The sequence below is a fragment of the Sceloporus undulatus genome, chromosome 1 (genome assembly GCF_019175285.1).
Source record: "Sceloporus undulatus isolate JIND9_A2432 ecotype Alabama chromosome 1, SceUnd_v1.1, whole genome shotgun sequence".
Classification (NCBI taxonomy): domain Eukaryota; kingdom Metazoa; phylum Chordata; class Lepidosauria; order Squamata; family Phrynosomatidae; genus Sceloporus; species Sceloporus undulatus.
Genome location: NC_056522.1, coordinates 101,978,966 through 101,997,204, shown reverse-complemented (window position 1 = coordinate 101,997,204; position 18,239 = coordinate 101,978,966). Strand labels below are relative to the sequence as shown.

General features: G+C 38.3%; 1 protein-coding gene across 1 annotated transcript in view; it reads right to left on the bottom strand.

Moving 5' to 3' along the window:
- Positions 1-18,239, bottom strand: part of LOC121925175 (triadin-like) — a 180,222-nt gene that overhangs the window by 121,279 nt on the left and 40,704 nt on the right. The window contains exon 7 of the mRNA XM_042457013.1: positions 10,054-10,119. Within this exon, the coding sequence (XP_042312947.1) occupies positions 10,054-10,119 (66 nt within the window). The remainder of the gene's footprint in view (positions 1-10,053; positions 10,120-18,239) is intronic.

Genomic DNA, 18,239 nt, shown 5'->3' with positions numbered 1-18,239 from the left:
CTAAGGCTGAGAGAGTGTGACTTGCCCAAGGTCACCCAGTGGATTTTTAGGCTCAAGTGAATTATCAGCAAAAAATATTATATATATATAATTTTTACGCACAAGTGAATTATCAGCAGAATATGTGTATATATATATATATATATATATATATATATATATATATATTCAGAAATAGTGCTGAACTCTTATCCCTAGGTAACTGTATGCAGAATTGTAGTCCATGTCATTTTATATTATTGTCTGCAACCTCTGTCCTGAAAGTTCTATTATATCTGTTCGCCTTGGCCTCCCAAATATGCCACAATAGCTCTCCACAAGTATAGTGGATTCTCCTGGCAGATCTACCAGCAGATCTCAGGGTGATATTCAATAGACCAGCAAGAGTCATTGAATCCCCATATAGTTTTTCTTGTCATTTTTGGTTGGTCACAAGATGAAAGAGTTAGCATGGTATAGTTTGAATCCTAGACTATGACTCTGGAGATCAAGGTTTGATTCTCTACTCAGCCATGGAAACTCACTGGATGATATTGGGCAAGTCACACTCTCTCAGCCCCAAAGAAAGGCAAAAGAAAAACACCTTCTGAACAAATCTTCCCAAGAAAAGCCATGATAGGTCCACGACTTGTGGGCATTCAGCAGCATCAACAAGGTGAAAAACTAAATTACATCTGCTATGACTGAAATCTGCCAGCCTCTGGCTTAATACACACACATATACTGACTGAGAATGAGAGAGAGAGAGAGAATAACAAAAATCCAAATTGTTTAGACAAAAAAAAATTGGTCTAAGATGGGATGCACAATGTGCCACAATATGTGTAAGTCATCCTGGGACAGAATGGCCCAGGGACTTTTGTGATATTCAATAAATATTTTTGAGGTAGGCCTTCAACCTCCTCTCCTTCACTTTGTTTTCATCAGAACCCTCTTCCCCAATCCCAGGTTTGTGGAATAAGTTCCTGGAAAGCTTCCTGAATCAGAAAGCTGTTTTTCTAAAGTGAAATTAAACTTTTAAAAGTCACTGGGATTTATTTCTGCAGGAGCAAAGGAGCAAGGGATTGAAAGATGTGATGAGAAAAATAAGAAGGATTTAATATAAGCCTAAAAAGGTCAGGCATATTGTGCTGAATGGTCTTCAATGACTTCTACAGCATCTCATGTTTTCCACCTGCGATGTCAAGTAGCTTTTAACAGACAGAGGGGAGGAGGGGAGAATCAGCACTGGCTTTAAGCCAAGTATCCTTCAAAGTAGATTTGAGTGTAACAACAGCCTGTTGATCTGCCAGTGATGGGAAGCTCTAAATATAGCGAGGCACTTGAGTTACAAGGCATGGTGCTACACAAGTGACACTCTCTCTAGAGATGTACACTGCAAAGCACTGTATTTTCACACTTAACTTCCAAGATGATACAGGTAGTATCATTAGTGCTGACTCGGAAAGAGCTTGCCTACCCATCGATCATCTGCAACAGGAGGAGGTAAGAAAGTAAGAAAGGTGCTGAAAAAGGCAACCATCAATATAGTATGCTGAGTTACTAGGGCAGAGTGTGGGGATATTCAGAAGCAAAAATAACTTGCAGGAGTGAATTCCAAAGAGTCCAAATGAGTGACTTGGTTCAGTTAAGCCTCTGACTCCTTGAATGCTTGTCTGGTGCTTCTTATAAAAATCCCAAGAAATGTTATGGGGAAACCTTTTATGAGACACATCTGATACATTAGCTCAGTTTTTCATAAAATATTGCCTTCAGATTTAAAATGAGAAAATGCAGGAAGGTAAAAATCAAACATATTATTATTAACTGACTCTTTTCAAAACTAATCAGCAATATGTCAGATTGTAATTGAGATAGTGGCCTATTCATATATTATACTCATATCCATACAAAGCCCTTCAAATACTGTGTTAATATGACACAGAGATAGAGTGTAGTAATAATTTTTAAAGCCTAAATTAAAGCTATGATTTAGCTAGATCAGTTCTATTTACATTATCCAGGGGCATTTGAAGCTGAAATGGAAATAGTGGTTAAAATATTGCCCTTTCTTGAATATCTCAAAATATTAATATTCATTGCAATTGAATGTGAATAGAACTAATATTCCTAGTATATTAGACCTTCACCAAGGGCTGTTGTGTCTGTGAGTTCATCTCATCCAACAAGTTCCTTCTGAATACCACTTCTTAAAATGAGGATTCTGCTTAGATTCCAGTTCTTCCCTAAATATAATATAGTTATGCTGTCCTGATTTAATCAGAAAGTTTATGAAGGTCAAGAAAATTCTGACCTGAGGAGAGTTTCTGCTTTTTCATTGTGAAATTCTTCAGTTTGACTTGTATCAAAGATCCCTGATCAAAAGCAGGTACAGCAACCACTTCAAATTCACATGATGTTTTTAAACATCATGCCCATCATTACCTTCACTGGCCTGATACAATCAGTGTCTGCAAGTGAAAGAATAATGAGGCACAGAAGACACACTGGAAACAAAACAGAGTTCAGTGTCTTTTGAAAAAAATAAGAACTTTCTTCTTTCCCCTCCTGCCATTCTGAAATTATTCACTGTCTTTTCAGCCTGTAGTAATTTGCTGTTTGGCGGCTCAGTAGCCAGCTTCAGAAGGTATACTGTATATTGTAACACTCATATGAGCTAAATCTTTTGTGGGCCTTCAATGTGACCCAAAACCAGCCATTCCAATTTGCCCTCCTGGAGAGATTACAGTCTTCCCATTTCACATTTCTCAATATGTGTAACAACTGTCTGTGAACACAATGGGACACCTATCACCTTATTAAGGAACTCAGAAGGGAGCACAAATGTTGACAGTGAATTCAACAGCAAAAAGGTGGAAACCATCCATGAAAGTTCCTACAGTCTGAATAGCAGGAGTCCAAAAGTCAGTCTTAAAGCATAAACACTAAATTATGCAGTTGGTATTTTCCATAACTGTAATTGACCAAAATAGGCCACTTGTACAGAGCCACTCAGACACAGGCTCCCCTAAATAAACATTGAGATTAAAAACAATAAGTTAAAACAAAAGTTAGTCAAACTTACAGGAAACCTACTGAAATCAAAGGAACATATTACTTGTCATTTAAGGTAGTTAATGACCGATACAAGTAGGAAGTAAAGTTCAACTAATATAATCTGGATAGGTCTCAGTGGCTCCATCTGCACTGCAGAAATAACCTAGTTTGACACCACTTTAACTACCATAGCTCAATGCTATGGAATTCTGGGAACTGTAGTTTTGTCCAACATTTAGACTTCTCTGTCAGAGAGCTTTGGTGTCACCAAATTATAGTTCCATAGCATTGAGCCATGGCAGTTAAAGTGGTGTCAAACTGAATTATTTCTGCAGTGCAGTCAGAAATAATTGGGCCTATGTGTTGAATCCCATGCATGCAGACTGGCTTACATCTGGATATGAAGTGGGCCTGGAGGTAGGTCAAACATGATCCTGTTCTCCAACATGTGTCATCTCACTAGAGTAAATGCTACATATGTGCATAAATATGAAACAATAAGTACAGATACTTACGTTGTATTCATGTTAAATATTCACACTTGCATCTGATCAAGTAGACTTAAGTCTGTGAAAGTTTACGCTACCAGCTTCTTTCTCTCAGTTAGTCCCAAAGACATTAAAAGATCATTTTGCATACTGATCCAGACTAACATGGCTGTGTCTTTGAATACTTACATTATATTATGCAAAAGCAAACAGGCTATTTGAACTCAAATTGGTTACTAATGTTTGAATTTTTGTTAGCAAACTGGGAAGGATATTTGCTGCAAATGTTAGCAAAAGTAAGATGTGAATTGTGCTGTTGCCTTTTAAGCATTTTCTTGAAATGATATGCTTAGACATGCATTTATCCTTTTCATTTTAATTTCTTCCCTGAGCTTTTATCAAACAAAGCTCATATAAATTTCAGCTAGATTTTGTTTTTTTTAAATGCAAAATATAAGTTAATCACTTGGATTTATGAATGGAGAAGCTATGAAGAATGGCATAAGGAATAATCCTGAAGGATCTGTACTTTGCTTTGATGTTATGATGTAGCTTAGATATTGATATGAGTTGCGCATACATACATACACACACGCACATGCAAACTTACAAATCTACTGTTCCCTAACAGTACAATAGGTAGATGACACTGAATGTCAGTATTTTCACTTTATTTTGATTCTTCTGAAAAGGACCATTGAATTATTGCTTGAGAACATGGGAAGTTTTTACCCCCACCCCCATGTTCCAAACCAGTTCACACAACTCAGTCCTATGAGGCTTAAACAACATGTACCAAAGAAAATGCTAGGAAGGAAAGAACAAATATCATATGATTTCCCAGTTGCCTTAGCAACTGGGGTCTAGAGATGATTCCTTGAGATGGTCCTTGAGATGGTTTTTAAGAAGAGCAATTGGCCTCCTCCCTTCCTCCAGTAGTAATAGAGATTGAGGGCTTTAGAAACTCACTATTAAAATACTGTTGCTGGGTTAAGCCATGAAGCGACAATCCCAAAATGCCAGCAGAACCAGTGGGAGTTACTTCCAAGCAAAAGTCTTTAGGATTCTTCAGGTGAGAAAGAATAAATCAGAGCTTATCTTCAGTTCAGCCAGAATCAGGACTTTTTTTCCTGTGTCACTCATCAATGTTTAAATCAGATGGACACATGTGATGGATAGACTGAATCAAGTCATGACTCTGAGTCTGACTGCAAAAACTGAGCAGGGCAGTTGGTACTAGGGTGACTTGAAGCTCTCTCATTCATGGGCTCACCATAAGATGAAGTCATCCTGTTGGCAGTTAAAAACTAAGCCATGTTATAGCCCTGGTTCCTGTTGTTCATTGCTGCTAGCCCTTGTTGATGTCAGGAAAATTACATGGGTAGTTCTGGCTAATCATAGTAGAACTTGTCATTGAATGTAAGAGATGGTTAGATTTCTGAGCTCAAAGTCAGCAATAGTCTATTTTTGATGTGGAAAATAGTTGCTTATTTCTTATATGTTGCATTTCTCTTTTTTACCAATTATGTATTTCATTTCAGCCAGCTTTGTTAAAGTCACTCCAAGGGAATGTTATATTTTCAATTGTTATTTTGTTAGTCTTTGATGACCATCCCAAATTTTAAGTGTCACATTTGTTTCAAATAATACTATTTTTCTAATTTTTCTGTCCTGAAAATTATTACTTGGCTTTTCCTAATCTCAAAGACTGCATAAACTAGCTTAGGCCACAACACTAGATGGCTAGCTCTCCAAAACATGCCATTTATTGATGCCAAATGGCCTATGCACCCAATTTTCTTCATTCTTTCCTTACTTGAATAAATATCATTGGCTCCTGCGAACTGAATTCTTGCTCCATGCACTTTTCTATACAGAGCACCAATTCAGCTGTTTATACTAAATATGTGCTTTGTTCACTTTCTCTTTGGCTGTATGTCTCAATTAGCAAAAATAATAATTTATACCAAAGATTGGTATAAGAGGTTCAATCAATTCAACAATGGTTCACATTCCTTGAGGAGCAGGTAAAGGAACACATAATGATTAATTTTGAAAATTAGGAACTAAATATTCATTTCATGGCATTTAAAGCATAACATAGTAATTGTATTTCAGGACAATGTATGTTTACTGTTATGGCAAATTGGCTGACAGAACAGCATCCATTTCTCAATAAACTTACTTTAGCAAATCAGAAGAGATGTAGGAGAGTTGCATCCACCAAAACAAGTAAAGAAGATAATCTCTCTGAAACCAGGCATGGTGGAGCTTGGATAAGGTATTAGACATGGACACAAGGAGGAGAAACTTTGGACTTCCAGATGTTTTGGAATAAAACTCCAATAATCCCTTTTCATTGTCCATGCTGGCAGGGGGTTCTGGGAGCTGAAGTCCAAAACATCTAGTGGACCCGAAGTTCTCACCCACCTCTGGAGTTAGAGCATGGTATCTCTCATCACTATGAGCTAACAAGCAAAGCACTCAGCTTCTCCTCAATATCTTCATATGCTGCTTCCCACATCTTCTGATCTAACGGTTCTACTAAAGCTCCATCCAGCCATGCTTTGCCGATCCCTCAATTGACTGCTTGGCACTTCATATGTAAGGGTGCTTTTGTGTCACATCCAGTCCTAATAATAATCTTACCCATGATTCTTTAGGAAACAAGCACCTGTTTATTAGTAATTATCACTTGGGAGGCTTACCATGAATAAATCACCATGCAAAAAACATAAAATATTTAAAAGCGCAATCGAAGTTTAAATGCCCGCACGCTTCTCCCATCAGTGAATCATCATGGAAGTGTCCCCGCTCGCTTCTTCCATGACCAAAGCATCATGGAGTACATAACGGAAGATCCTGTTATTACAGAAGAAGGAGTGGGAAGAAGCATGTGGGCACGGGAACCCTGATTGCACTTTTTAAATGATTTATGATGTTTGCATGACGATTTATTCACAGTAAGCCTCCTCGCCCCCTGGTGTGATAAAGTCCATAGCTGTGTTCATCTGGAACATCACTATGCAAAGGGATCTTGTCTATAAAAGGTTATGCTACAGTGTCTTTTGCTCAGTTATTCTCAAAGGTACTACAAGATACCTTTGCATACTGTTTATTAGTAATATGAGGCAAACAGAATACAACAGAAATAATAAGATATTTAGGTTCTTAACTTAGAAGGGAATATGAGCACAAAGTAGATATATAAATAAGAATGCACTTGGGACAAGAAATGAACAGCCATATTGCTCAGCTTACTGCAAGCGTTTAATAGATGTGAAACATTTTGGCCTAAATCCAATTATTACTCCCAACTACAATAGACCTACTAAATCAATGGGAACTTGTTAAATCACCACATACACAATACACACAATTCCACTGACTTAATGGGTTTATTCTAGTTGATACTAACAATTTAAATAACATTAAATGCTTATGAATAGCATTTACAGTTTTTCAATTACCATGCACTCTGGTTACTCCTACACTGCGCCCTTCCTTTACGTGGGAGATCTGTTCCAGACCCCCCCCCCCATGTAAAAGAAAAAGCGCATGCTCGAGCCGCTCATGCTCACAGCGATACGGGGTGGCGGTAGTGCACACGCGCCATGAGTGCACACATCATTGTTTCTTCTGGTGCATGCCTCCGCTTCTTCATATGCTGAAAGCAGCGTATAATGCACCCGCATATGATGCGGGCACACTGTATTTTTATATTTACTAAATTGTGAACATCCATTAATGTTTTATTTTTATTTGGTCTTGTTTATAAAGAGTTTATGTGTCCACAGAGAGCTTACTGTGTTATTCTATAATGTGTCTGAATTTTGTTGCTTTGTTGTTTACTGCCTTTACGTCAGTTTTGACCCATGGTAACCTGTGCATGAGAGACAACCAAGTCACTTTATCCTCAACTGCCCTGCTCAGCTCCTTCAGATTCGTGGATGTGGTTTCTTTGCTTGAGTCTACCATCTGGAATGTGGTCTTCCTCTTTTCCTATTGCCCTCCACTCTACCAAGCATTATAGTTTTTTTCTAGTGAGTCCTTTCTTATCATAACATGGCCAAAATACGATAACCTCAATTTAGTCATATTTGCTTCCAGGGAGAGTTCAGGCCTGATTTGATCTAGGACCGATCCATTGGTCTTTTCAGCAGTCCCTGGTATTTTCAGAACTCTTTTCAAGCACCACATGTCAAATGAGTTCATTTTCTTCCTATCAGCTTTCTTTACTGTCCAGCTCTTACAACCATACATAGAAACAGAAAATGTCCTAACTTTAGTATTTAATGATATAACTTTACAATTCAGAATCTTGTCTAGTTCCTTTATAGCTGCCTTTCCAAGGCCTAGTCTTTTTCTGATTTATTGACTCCCTGTGGATCGAGGTGGGATTACAACAATAGAAACAACATTACAAGATAAAAAAACTACAATTTCATATAAAATACACTCAATAAAACAGTAAAACTGCTATCAATACAATACATAGACTAAACAATCATTTAAAATACATATCTTTACAAATAGAGCTGGGGTATTATTTCTAACTCTCTTATAGCAGATTGGGTGGATAGGCCTGTCAGAAGAGATCCATCTTAAGTGCCTTCTTAAAGGCATCTAAAGTGGTAATGAGATGGATCTCCTCCGGCAAGCCATTCCATAATTTAGGAGCTACAGCAGTAAATGCCCTGTGGGAAGTTGTTGTTAACCTGGTATTTACATACTCTGATAAGTTCTTCCCGGTTGTTCTGAGAGTGCAGGGCAGATTGTGTAGGAGAGGCATTCCCTCAAGTAACTCGGGCCCAAGCCATGCAGTGCTTTAAAGGTAATAACCAACACTTTGTCCTGCGCCCAGAAGCTAATCAGTAGCCAGTGAAGAGATTTTAATATTGCTGTTATGTGGTCTGATCTAGATGTTCCAGTGACCAATCTGGCTGCTGCATTTTGCACCATTTGAAGCTTCCAAACTTGGTACATGGGTAGCCCAATGTAGAGCACATTACAGAAATCTAAACGAGAGATTACCATTGTGTGTACCACTGCTTCAAGGTCCTTTTGGTCCAGGTAGGGACCAGTATGGAAAATTTTCAACCATTTTGATCTTTTTATTGCCTACCTTAAAATCATCTGTGGTCATATTTTTATGAAGTTGCTTTCTTCATCCCTCCCTCCTCTGAATTCAGTTTTATTTTTCACATGATATTCTCAACACACAAATTAAATAGTTGAGATGATAGAATACAACCTTGCCTGAGCTTCTTTCCAATTGGAAACCATTCAGTTTCTCTGTATTCTGTCCTGAGTGTAGATAGGGGCTTCTGCCTCTGCTTCCAAACCACCTCTGAAGCCAAGCCTGAGGAAGAAGCTTTGGAGGGGGAGGGGGAGGACAGAGAGGAAGGAAGGAAGCAAGCAAGCAAGCAAGGAAGGAAGGAAAGAAAGAGAGAGAGAGAGAGAGAGAATGGAAGGCAGGAAGGAAGAAAGGAAGAAAGGAAGGGGGGGAGGACTTCAATCCAGTTGTCTCTGATGGCGGTGTGGCCATGTGGCCACACTGCCATTAGGGACAGTGGGACTTGAGCATCAGTGGATTTTGGTATTCCTCACAGATAACGAGGGCCGACTGTACAATCAAATACTTTGCTATCTTCTATAAAGCACAGGCTGATCTTCTTTTGAAACTCCTTACTATGTTCCATTATCCAGAATATGTTTGCCATATGATCCCTAGTGCTTCTTCCTTTTTGGAACCCATCTTGGACATCTGGTGATTCAGGCTCCATATCTAGTAAGAGTTTTTGTTGTAGAATTTTAAGCATCACCTTGCTTGCATAATGCAATGGTTCTGTAATTGCTGCAGTTCCTGGTGTCTCTATTCTTGCAGACTAGAATATATATTGAGTGTTGCCAGTCTGTGGGCCATTGTTTTATTTTCCAAATTTGTTGACATATTTTACTTAGAACTAGAGTAGATTCTGTCTCTGTAGCTTGGAGCAGTTCTATTGTTATGCCATCAGTTTCTTGTGATTTATTTCTCTCAAGTGCTCTGAATTCACTTTGAGGTTAATCCTTGTATGGTTCTTCTTTAAATGAATCGGTCTTTTAAATTACTGAATTACTTCACAACATTTTGTAATGTTTTTGTTTTATGCCCTTATTTTGCCCCTCTTTGAAAGAACTCAGTGTAATGTATACATTGTGCCTCCAACACACTTGCCCTTTGGCCATTTTACCATTTGGTGTAAAACTTTTGGAGCAGTAGTACTCTGCAGGCTGCCAGAGAATACTTCAGAAGATGATAAATAATTTAGTGGTTTCCCAGATGTCATATAATAACCAAAGAAAAAAAGAGGGAAGAGAAAAGGGATTTGTAGACAGAGAGTAGGTTGAATAGAAGAGACACAGAGATAATAGTCTGAGTGCTGTATTAAATTCTGAGAAGCACTGTTCAAAAAGAAGATTATTGGGAAGTTTGAAGAATATAATAAAAAAATTAGAGTCTTGGAAGAAAGAAAATTGAACTTGCCTTTAGAAGCTGGGACTTCAGGTGCGATTGCTGGGGTCTGTGGTAAAAATAGGTGAGGAGTTGGTCCTGCACATAAGATAAGGGAAAGAAAATTCATAATAAAACAAAACATGATTTTATAATAATGACAGCTGAAATACAGTTGAACTGTTTCACTGCATTCTTTGTCAAAACAGTCTTTCTTCTGAATTGTTCATGTATATTGTTAAATAACTAGTAGAAATGAAAGGGAATGGAATGACAAAGAAAAACATTACAGTTTGGATGATTTACCATGAAATTGTACATTATTTAAAAATAGCAAATAGATTTTCCATTCTATTTTTATTCATTACTTTCAAAATCTGCTAAGATTCAGTGTAATAGAAAGATTATATATTAAGGGCCTCTGTTTAGTTCTGTGTTGTCTTAAAATAAAGGCTCGTTGTATTTTGTTTTCAGCATAAATGACTCTTTGATTAACCATCACACAAACACTTGGAGTCTTTAATAGCTATTTTATATTGGTTAGTGTGACTCTGCTAGTATCTAGACATGAGAGTTATTGTGGGCTTGAACTATGTGACCCAGTTGTGCTGCTGTGCTATGAACATATGATGTGCTTTTCTAAGGACATCCTTGTAGTTGATGAGGAAGCAAGACTGTGGCCCAATACAGACGGGCACTTTGTGGCATGGTGGCGATGATATTAGGGTTAGGGACCATGCACCAACCACACAGTCCCTAAGCCTAGTATGGAGTGGCGGCATACTAATGGCGGCAGCCCGTGTACACGAACGCTGACATTGTGATGTCAGCGCCGTGCAGCATCCGCACAGCACCACACATTGCTTATGTTACAAGTGTGCCAGTGGCACACTTGTAGCATCACTCTGGCGCAGTAAAAAGAACCCATTTTTTTCCAAGCTGTTTTTACTCCAGAGGGAAGCTGAGCGGTTTGGCGGCTGCGGCTTCCCTCTGGAGGGAACTAGGCTCCTAGCAGGCCGCCATTTTTCAGCAGTATGTATCGGGCCTGTGTTATAGTTCATTTTGAATAATTGTTGAATCAGTGTGGGAAAAAAGTCATGGCTTTCTTGGAGGTGTCCAGACAGCTATCTGTGACATAGATACAATACAGTTGAAGTTTTATTTGAACTTGAAACATAGAACTATAGACATAACATGTGTATCCAATTTTGTTTCAAGATCTTAATGAGGGTCCTGCATCGGGAGGCATATTGTAAAGTTCCACACAGGTGGAACTACAGTATATCTCCCTTCTCAACCCCTCCAGCACCCAACTTTTAGCTGATGTAACTCCCCACTCTGTGGGCATTTAATGATCAGTGGAGAGTGGTGGACTTTGTAGAAGTGTCTGGCTATGCCTCTGTAGACAGGCATGGAACACTGATATTATCTATTACAATTATCTTCTGGAGAGCCCATGGAAGTCCTGGTGGATAATGTCAACTTTCTATAAGGATTTAGCCAGATGCTCCTCTTATGCCTATCTCTCTTCCCCAGTCAATAAATGCTCAATGAATGGGGGCTGCAGAAGCTAAACATTGAATCCTGGAACAATTTGGTTCACTGTGTGAGGTTTATGGAGAATCCCAATCTCTTCAACCCCAGCCGTTATAGGCCATTAACAGAATGCCAGCCTTTGTTGGATTGCAACTTCCATCAGTCCTAAAGAGCATAGATAATGGGGAGGAATTAAAGGAATTTTAGTCCCAAAACATCTGGAAGAATACACTTTCTTCATTCCTCTTATAAATAAATGAAACAAATGTAGAATGTATCAGTAGCTAAACTAAGAAGCTAACTTTGCTTGTCCAAAACCAATACCATGCAGATTTATGCATGCATGTATAGTAAATAGAAAGCATGCAACAAATTCAAAATAATGTGTGGGGGCTTGGGTGTACATACATGTCTGCACACACATACACTCACATACATATTGCATTTAAACAAAATGGAGGGGTATTTGATCAATACTGCTGCCAGAACAGTATTTTATTTCTGTTTGTAAGATGTATTGGAACTGCTATACTTGTTAGTGAAATCATGAGGAAGAAGAAAAAAGAAGAAAAAGACAACTTTCCCATACATTCTGAATTTAAGCATGATGAAAGGAATATAGAGAGTTATGGTTGAAGAAGAAATTGTCATGAGCATTTCTCACTACAAGATGTTCTTGTAAAGTTAACTAGATGTCATCAAAGTTTGCCTCACAGCTCTGTAACTACTTGCAATTAATTTGTTGTTTTAAAATAATAATAATAATAATAATAATAATAATAATAATAATAATAATTTATATGAGCTTATACATTACCTAACTTTATACTGTATATGCCTATCTATGTAGCAAAGATGCCAAGAAACCCCTTTACTGAAATGCAAAGATGATTAATAGGACACCAGCAAGAGTGCTGGTGTACATCAGGATCAATGTGTTGTGCCATATTGCATCGAGCACCAATGAGCATCAGGCACTTTGCTGGCTCTGCTACATAATAACATAGCATCTACTGGATATGTATGTTACACAATTGCACAAATTTAATTCCCATGTATACAAGTCCACTTATGAAGACACAAGTCCCAAAGATTAGGACCTATGGCCAAAGCCTGTCACTATGCATCATGATTGCAACATCAAGAAGAAAAATGTCACATCCTATGGGGTATAGCTATAACTTCTAATTACTATAGTTATGAGTTTGTGGCCTCATTAAGTGATGCAGGAGGAATATTACATAGTTCACATGCTGACTTGTGCTGGTCTTTGTTGTGGAAGCTAAAGGAAGATGGAAAATAAATGTGGTTTGCATTATAGGCCATTCAAATTTTAAAATAACTAAAAGTAAAACAGTTACTTTTGAGAAGAGAAAAATTAGAAAGTTGCTTTTAAAAATTATAATTATGACATCAACAAACTACTCTGTAGGTCTTGTATGTTGTATGCCTTCAAGCCATTTTCAATTTATGGCAACCTGAAGGCAAATTGATCATAGGGTTTTCTTGGAAAGATTTGTTCAGAGGTGGTTAGTCATTGTCTGAGGTTAAAAGAGTGTGACTTGCCCAAGGTCACCCAATGGGTTTCCATGGGTGAGCAGACAGTCAAACCCTGGTCTCCTAGAGTCCTAGTCCAACACTAGAGTTCTAATCCAGCACTCAAATCACTACTCTGCACTAGGTCTCCTTGAAACTATAATGGAAAATATTTTATTTTTATTTTTATGAGCTCTATGCCCTATTCCATTTTGTAATATGTGTGTCTCAGATCAGAAGTAGTCTGAGACAGATTGCTAATTATTTTCACCCATGTTTGTCTCAGCAGTTACTGGCATCTAATAAGTGGTTCAGACTTTCCCAGGAGCCTTTGAAAACTAATGGTGAATCTCAAGTGATGATAACAAACATATCCAGCTTGTATTGGTTGGGTGTATTGCAAATCAAGTATATAACTGAAAATCCTGCCCCCATCTATAATCATATTTAGCAGAATATTTAAAACCAGCTGGTTTTTGAAGGCAAAGTTCTGCCCCAAACTCCTGTTGAAGAAAATGAACTATGAAAACAAATGCTTCATAGCTGTATGCATACTTCCAGAGCTTTGAGAAATTACTTTTTGACACCAAACCACAGAGTCCCCTAGTCAGCATTGACAGTGGTCACCTCAGCAAGAGGATTTTGGGAGGACGTACTCAGGAAAAGTAGCTCTCCTAAGCTCTGGTTAGTCCTTACTACTACTAATTTTCTATTAATGACTGAAAGCCAACTGTTTGGCCCATATGATTACGTTGTTTATATATTTGATGAGTATTTTAACAATATCAGTACAATCTCTCAAATGCTTCCTGCAAATAATTATGTCATTGTTGTTCCCTATCTAGGTATGGAACCCACTTTTATACTCCTTTTATACTTAGATCTTTTTATACTTTATACCCCAGCTTCTTGTGTGAAGACCATATGTGCATTATCATCAATGTCTATTAAATTTACAGGCTGATTGAGAAGTCTCAAAAAACAGATATCCCCCTCAAAAGTATTCAGTGTTGGGGGATATCTCCTCCAGAGTAATTCCAAAGGGAATCTGACCATTCCAAGAGAAAGACTCCCATTTTGGGAGAAAGGCAGGATATAAATAAAATAAAATAAAATAAAATAAAATAAAAAATGGCCAATAATTATCACCTGACAGCTCCTCTGACATGCTGATTTCAAAGGAGGTTAACTTCAAATTTCTAAGGGTTTGAATGAGGATATGTAAGTGGTTTCTGTGCAAGTGTGAACCACTCCCAACACAATGTAAGAATTGACTGGAAAAGCCTGAATAAAGACATTGCACTCAAGTTAAAAACATAGTTCTATAGAAATTATTTTAGGTCCACTTAGTTTTATTCATTGCCAACTAGAAGAATATGACAAATTGTGCAATTAGAATTAATTTCTTTTTCTTTTCTTTCTTTCTTTTTTTTTTTTTTTTTTTTTTTTGAGAATTATGATAAAGGGTTGACTCTCCTAATGTTGAACAGACCGATACTGAAGAAAGATGGCTGATCATTAAGCTGACTCAGAGACCATGGGGCCATGTTCTAGGACCTTGCTACATGGTCTAAGCCTTAAAAAATAAAATAAAATATCAAAAACTTCAATTTAGGAGCTGAAAAAGTCCCTGCCTCTGGTCAACATGTTTGTTCCAAGAAGGTTCTCTTCTATCCTGATAAAAATCCTTTCTTATCTTTCCATGTGTTATTAAATGTATTTATTTATGCACTTTGATGATGAGACACAGAATAGAAGAGCCAGATTAATATTTCATCCATTCTTTTGATTAAATATGTTAAAGGGGGTGCCCTAATTCAATTTGCCCTCTTCTCACAGGTTCAAAGCTTGATTTTAAATGATCTCATAAATGCACTGAGAACTGAGAAAGTTGGATATAAAATCTGTCAACAGAGCTGTTATCATTATAGTTCATTACTAAATGACCCTTACTGTGCAGTATATAAAAAAGTCTGCTTCTCCTCTCTCCCACCACCATGCTTCAAATGAGTAATCCAGCTGTTACTGTAGCCAATCATATGGTTACTGGAAACATAACAGAAATGTTTGTGCACTGCTATGTCCCTGAACTCAAGTTCAGTTGGCCCTCCATATTTACAGATTCTGCACTCATGGATTCAACCATCCAAGGCTTGGAAATATTTCTTTTTTAAATCCAAAAAGCAAACCTTGATTTTGCCATTTTATATAAGGGATACCATTTTACCACACCATTGTATATAGTGGGACTTGAGCATCCATGGATTTTGGTATCCACAGAAGGTCCTGGATCCAAACCCCAGCAAATACCAAGGACCCACTGTATGTGATTTACAAGTATTACATGTCATTACATTTCATCAGGGGACCTTTTACACTACACAGTTATAGCACTGTGATTCTACTTTAACTGCCATGGCCTGTTAAATCTGGGGTTTGCAGCTTGGGGAGTCACTAGGGTTCTCTGGCTAAGAATTCTAAATGTCTACGCCTGAACTACAAATCCCAGGATTCCATAGGATGGAACCATGGTAATTAAAGTGCAATTATAGTGCTATAGTTCTGTCATGTAAAATTATCCTGCTAGTCAAAACAGAAATGGAAAGTGGAACAAGAAAGCCAGTTTTTAAAAGCCCTTTAAAAATTTAAGAATAAGATGACATTTATGGCACTCCATAGGATATTTTTATATACTTCTTTCATCTTTCCTAGGCTCAGTTGGAATGAATGTTATTTAGTCCTCTGGCCTTGGCATGAGCTTCCAGCTACTATAGCTTCTGAAGATAGATTTGAAAAGAGAGATGGCACTGTTAAAACAAGTACCACACATTTTAGCTAAAGAAATGGAAAGGAAGGAGAGGTGTGTGTGAGTGTATTGCAGTTTTGTATTCACAAAAGCAATGTGTCCTGGTGACAGATTGTATCTAAAGAACAAGAAGAAAGTGTGATGAAGAGATGCTTTTGGGGGTACATTTTGAGGCCCCAAAATTTCCATGAGAATAAGCTGATGAGTCACCTTTCTTCAAACACCAAACATACTGTACCTTAGGATGCTGTCCCATTCCCCCTTTAAACTCAGGACATCTTCTACTCTTTCAATAACTGTTGCTGCTTAACTGGAAGCTAAGCAGCATTTATGTTCTGACACTGAGTGAAATCCAACTGCTAGTCACAGCTAGATTTGACCCATTTAATCAACTGCTGAATGGTAAGTACCCACTTATGTAAGTCCCATTGATTTACTCATTGCCAAATTAAAATAGAGACCTTGGAATTATATTATCATTTTCTTTTCTAAATTGCTAGTACATACCCCTTTTTATATATGGTTTTAGTAATAAATGATACTTTCAGTTAAAGGCTCCAGACAGGTGCAGCTTTTCAAGTTCAAATATATGTCTCTTACACCTCCAAATAACCACCAGAACACACTTATATCTACGTATTTAATTATGCTTAATTAAATACTTACCTTAGTGGCTTGACAGACTATCCCCAGCCATCAATTTTAGCGCTGGATTGGGGCCACAACAACTACATGCTGTGGCCCCAATCTTTCCTTTTCACAGCACAAAAAGGAGTCACAAAAAGTGGTTCCTTTTTGCACTCTGGAAAGGGCACCATAGCTGCTAGCACGCAGCTTTCCCACACTCCTTTGGCACAGCATCATGTAGATGCAGCACTAGAGGAGTGCCATGTCACTGTGTGGTGTGTGATGTGGATGCCATGGCCCTACTCTGCCCCCAGTCCAGCCTTAATGGCCAATCTGTACAGCCCCTCAGCCACTTGACTTAGCCGTGCACTGTCCCAAACCTGATGGAAACATCATTCAACTGTGCTCTATTTGCTGGCTGAATGGTTCTCCTTCTCTCCTTGCAGCTAATCTTCAGAAAAGTACTAGCATACCTTGATTTCAGTAAGCCTTTGACAAGGTTCCCCATGACATTCTTGCAAACAAGCTTATAAAATGTGGGCTAGACAAGGCAACTGTTACATAGATTTGTAATTGGTTGTCTGGCCAAACACAAAGAACGCTCAACAATTGCTTCTTTTAATCCTGGAGAGAAGTGACCAGTGGGGTCCCACAGGGTTCTGTCCTGGGCCCAGTGCTCTTCAACATCTTTATCAATGACTTGGATGACAGAATTGGGGGCATACTTATCAAATTTGCAGATGACAGCAAATTAGGAGGAGTAGCTAACACCCCAGAGGACAGGATCAAGATTCAAAATGACCTGAATAAACTGGAAAGCTGGGCCAAAGCTAACAAAATGATATTCAACACAGAAAAAATGTAAGGTACTGCACTTAGGGCATAAAAATGAAATGCATAGTTATAGGATGGGGGACACCTGGCTTAAAGAGACTACATGTGAAAGGGATGTAGGAGCCCAAGTAGACAACAATTTGAACATGACTCAACAGTGTGATGCGGCAGCTAGCAAGGCCAATGCAATTTTATGCTGCATCAATAGAAGTGTGTCTAGATCAAGGAAAGTAATAGTGCCACTCTATTCTGCTCTGGTCAGGCCCCATCTGGAATAGTGTGTCCAGCTCAGGGCACCACAATTCAAAAAAGACGTTGAGAAACTGGAGTGTGTCCAAAGGAGGGCGACTAAAATGATGAAAGGTCTGAAAACTATGCCCTATGAGGAACGACTTAGATAGCTGGGGATGTTTAGCCTGGAGAAGAGAAGGTTAAGAGGTGATATGATAGCCCTGTTTAAATATTTGAAGGGATGTCATATTGTGGAGGGAGCAAGCTTGTTTTCTGCTGCTCCAGAAAACAGGACCCGGAACAATGAATGCAAGCTGCATGAAAAGAGATTCTGCCTCAACATTAGGAGGAACTTCCTGACAGTACGGGCTGTTTGACAGTGGAACAAACTCCATCAGAGAGTGGTGGGCTCTCCTTCCTTGGAGGTCTTTAAACAGGGGCTGGATGGCCATTTGTTGGGTATGCTTAGATTGAGAGTTCCTGCATGGCAGGGGGTTGGACTGAATAGTCCTTGCAGTTTCTTCCAACTCTATGATTCTATGATTCTAAGTAGACTGTGGAGTGAGTTACCATCATGGCAATAGTGTCAAAATCATGACAAAACAGATTGTGAATATGGAACAGTTACCCAATCTAGCGTATGCATCTG